This window comes from Cynoglossus semilaevis, chromosome 1, assembly GCF_000523025.1.
Source record: "Cynoglossus semilaevis isolate Cse_v1.0 chromosome 1, Cse_v1.0, whole genome shotgun sequence".
Classification (NCBI taxonomy): Eukaryota; Metazoa; Chordata; class Actinopteri; order Pleuronectiformes; family Cynoglossidae; genus Cynoglossus; species Cynoglossus semilaevis.
This window is the reverse complement of record NC_024307.1, coordinates 18,548,005-18,551,791: the sequence shown is the minus strand read 5'-3', so window position 1 is coordinate 18,551,791 and position 3,787 is coordinate 18,548,005. Positions and strand designations below refer to the sequence as shown.

The 3,787-nt window shown below is 43.5% G+C and overlaps 1 protein-coding gene across 1 annotated transcript in view; it reads left to right on the top strand.

The window, feature by feature from the left end:
• cdc25b (cell division cycle 25B) overlaps positions 1 to 2,931 on the top strand; it is a 6,302-nt gene extending 3,371 nt beyond the window's left edge. The window contains exons 9-15 of the mRNA XM_025056455.1: positions 1 to 28; positions 230 to 412; positions 562 to 663; positions 757 to 819; positions 1,082 to 1,180; positions 1,262 to 1,507; positions 1,878 to 2,931. Coding sequence (XP_024912223.1) covers positions 1 to 28; positions 230 to 412; positions 562 to 663; positions 757 to 819; positions 1,082 to 1,180; positions 1,262 to 1,507; positions 1,878 to 2,018 — 862 coding nt within the window. The 3' untranslated portion in view covers positions 2,019 to 2,931. The remainder of the gene's footprint in view (positions 29 to 229; positions 413 to 561; positions 664 to 756; positions 820 to 1,081; positions 1,181 to 1,261; positions 1,508 to 1,877) is intronic.
• Positions 2,932 to 3,787: the final 856 nt, after the last annotated feature.

Below are 3,787 nucleotides of genomic sequence, written 5' to 3'. Positions count from 1 at the left end.
GGTGTCTGACTCTGTTGGAGAAGACTCGGTGAGTTAAGCTCTAAAATTGATTTGTCAAGTGAGCAGGTTTAAATTTTTGAAAAGGTTTGTGTATGTGTGTATTTTTAGCCCCTTTCAGCAACACATTGTTTCCCACTGACATCAGCGGTATCTGGGTTGTCATGTGATCAAAGTCTGTCAAACATCCGTGTCGTCCGAGCCTGATCACGATTCTCATTCTTGCCTCCAGCCTGTGTTTCGCTGCCGTCCTCGGAGTCTGTTCCGTTCCCCCTCAGCACCCAGCCCAGTGTCTCGACCTTGTGCTAAGCGTCCAGACTGTCCCACAGATGATGCCACACCGGTCAAAGTGAAGAGGAGACGCAGCCTGGCAGAGGTCACAACACCGGAACAGAACCGTGAATCACCACGAATGGTGAGTTTTACCAGAACTGAGCAGAAACGATGTGAAATGCCATCGCTTTAATGTCATGAAAAAAAGAAATGTAGATTCAAACACCAGCTCACACTGAGCAGTGACCTGCAGTTTTCTGACTCTCTGCTCTTTCTGCTCCTCTGATACAGGGCTTTTCACTGCAGAGATCCAAATCCTTCTGTCAGACTACCATCGGGAGGCTGTATGACAGTGAAAACAGTTCTGCTCAGCTGATCGGAGATTTCACAAAGGTCAGAAAAGGAAGCTTATCCGTTTTGAATTTAACTCTACAACCTTTGACCTTTTTAAAAGTCCTTTAGCTAATGCCCTTGTGTATTTTTTAGGCCTATGCATTACCAACAGTGGAAGGGAAACACCAGGGCCTTAAATACATCACCCCAGACATGGTGAGTGTTTGACCCCCATCTTGGAAGCTATTGATATATATTTTTTTTTTATTCTTTTAGGTTTTACTAGTAGTTCCATAGTGCAGTGTTTATTGCACCTACTTACACATCTGCCTTACAAGCACAACATCCTGGGTTTAAGGTCTTGAGAAACCACATACTTGACCCCTCAAAGGGGCGACTCCGGTCACTGTTGACTGTAGTGTTACTGTAGAACGGTGTGTAACAAACTCGACTCTTGCCAAAAATCCCATTTCTTCAGATGGTGGCAGCTATGAAAGGAGACTTTGACCACATGGTGGACAGAGTTATCATCATCGACTGTCGCTATCCATACGAGTTTGAAGGAGGCCACATCAGGGTGAGTCTCCAGGACCTTGAATGCCCTTTTTATCCAAAGCTACATGAACATGATCTGAACTCAGGACCCGTGTCTCTATAGGGAGCGTTGAACCTGCACGAAGAGGAGCAGGTGGAGGACTTCCTCCTCAAGACCCCCATCGTCCCTTTCTGTTCTGAGAAACGCATCGTCATCATCTTTCACTGCGAGTTCTCATCAGAACGCGGCCCCAGGATGTGTCGCTTTGTCAGGGAGAGGGACCGTGCTCTGAACGATTATCCTAAACTCTACTACCCAGAGATGTATATCCTCCAGGGAGGGTACAAGGAATTCTTCCCCCACCATCAGGTCAGTTTTCATGGTTGTCATGCATGAAACAGTGAAGCCTGAGATCCTTCAGAGATGCTGTGATTTTTAACAGCCAGTCAGTAGAGACTGAGGGTGAACTCACATTAGAATGAGAATGTGGTTATCAATGATAATGCAGTTCCCTAACTGTAGCAGGAAGAAGCTTTCTTGGGTTTGTTTAGACGGTGGTGGTAAAAGGTGATTGAAGTCACTTTAAAGGAGAAAAAAGGGACTAGAAAGACGTTCAGACGTCCATTGGCTCAGAATTGATTTTCTGATCAGCTGTGTCACGCACGGCAGATGTTGTTGAGCTCAAACCAAAGCCCATCTCTCTCTGACCTCTAACCCACCTCCTCCTCCTCCTCCTCAGGCCCAGTGTGAGCCTCAGGCCTACCGACCAATGCACCACCAGGACTTCAAAGAGGATCTCAGGAAGTTTCGTCAGAAGAGTCGAACGTGGAATGGAGAGCGCAGCAAGCGAGAGATGTACTGTCGCCTGAAGAAGCTTTGACCTCACCCTGTTCTACTAAACGCACACACTGCCTGCCTCAACTTCCTTCACAGGCCCCACCCCGTGCTGCCAAACAGGAAGTCAGACGATTGGCGTGTCAGTCTCTAAATGTCCATGAATTGTCAACATTTTTTAAATGCAAAAAGGCTGAATGACGTGAAGAGAGAACACAATTGATCACATTGTTGTCATTTGAAACTCATTCAATTTATGGCTGTGTTTTGGCTATTGACCAAGTGTGAACGTTGTCAAGTTCTCTCATCTGTTTTGTTTTTTTTGTCTTGTTTTTTTAAATGGTTTTTACAGTTTTCATGTACCAGCAGCACTTAGTTTGAAAACCTAAAACAGTGACCTGCTTATTTTTAACTGCCTTTTCTTTTTTTCTTAGTGTTTTTTTTTTTTTTTTTTTTTTTGAGATGTTGATTCTATTTTTAACCTGTTAAAAGATGTTTAGTTTCTTCCCAGCTACTTTTTTTTTCTCTGATTGGCTCATAACTCTTTGGTTGAGTAATATCCTGAAACAGAAACGAAAGCTTCACCTGTGAAGGTTGCAGTGAGATCTTTGGAGTCTCCACTGCTGCAGGTCGGCCAGTGTGAGTGGATTCTGCTGCTTTTGTTTGAGCTCTTCCCAGATGGACGCCACTTCTTGTCAGTCTGATGCATTCAGACTGACAGAGGAGCACAAATAAAGTTTTGGAGAGAATCCAAACCCTGTGATAGAATCTTTTGTAACAAAATTTCCTCATCATACCTGAAGGTTTTCTTGAAAAGTTGTTTCATTTGCACCAAGAGCAGCTAAGTTTTCTCTGGCTTTAATGTTTAAAGGTGAAAATGTGACGGTATTTGATCTGGATAAAAATTATTTATCCATATTTTCCCAAATAAATTATATTTAATAAAAGATCAGATTTGACAGTTTCTTTCACTTGTCAACCTGGGAAGAGAAAAAATAATTTTCATTATGTCTGTGTTGCACCAAACTCCATTCATGGGGCAGGACACCAGTGGAGATGGTCAGGTCTTTTCCAATGAAAAGATTCTTCTGAGATTGTTGTCAATGGTCCAGGTTCCTCTGGAGTGGATCCTTGAGTCAAAACCTTTTCTGGATGAACCTTAACCTGTCGTTTCTCAAAGTACACGGGTCCTGAGTTTGTGACGTTCTCGACCGACGGTATTTTGTGGTTACGTCCATATCCGCCATAAATTTATTTATTTTTATTAAGTCTTGTTCCAATATTCCAATGTACAGCGCAACATAAATTTCGCGCGAGAACTGGTTGGCATGAGGACTGGAACAATGCATCGTCATGCTGGCCTATAGTGTTTACATTCTCCTGCTCCATTCACTTCTTTCGTTTGTGTAGTTTTTTGGGGAACTTTTTGCCCTTCGTTGTGGCTCCCAGGTGTCAGTCAGACTCGGCCCGTCTAATTTCCGCGATCTTGTGATCATGTTTTTCTGTCCTTGTTCTGCGTATGTGTTTTTATCCATTAAATACACAAATATTCAACATTCAAGAGGCAGATGATCGTGTGACCTCACTACTGAACTAATGTAATGTTCACTGCAGCAGATCACGTGAGATCCTGTGGTTTTTCTATGGGACTCTGTTGATTGTACTGAACAGATTCATGTTCTTGATAAAAGCAGATCCTTCCTCATCACTCCAGTCACTGAGCTTTAACAACAGTCGATCTGTGCTCACAGACCTGTCCCGCAAACACTGCACTTCCTGGTTTTCAAATATCCCTCCAGCGCTGACCACAGAGTT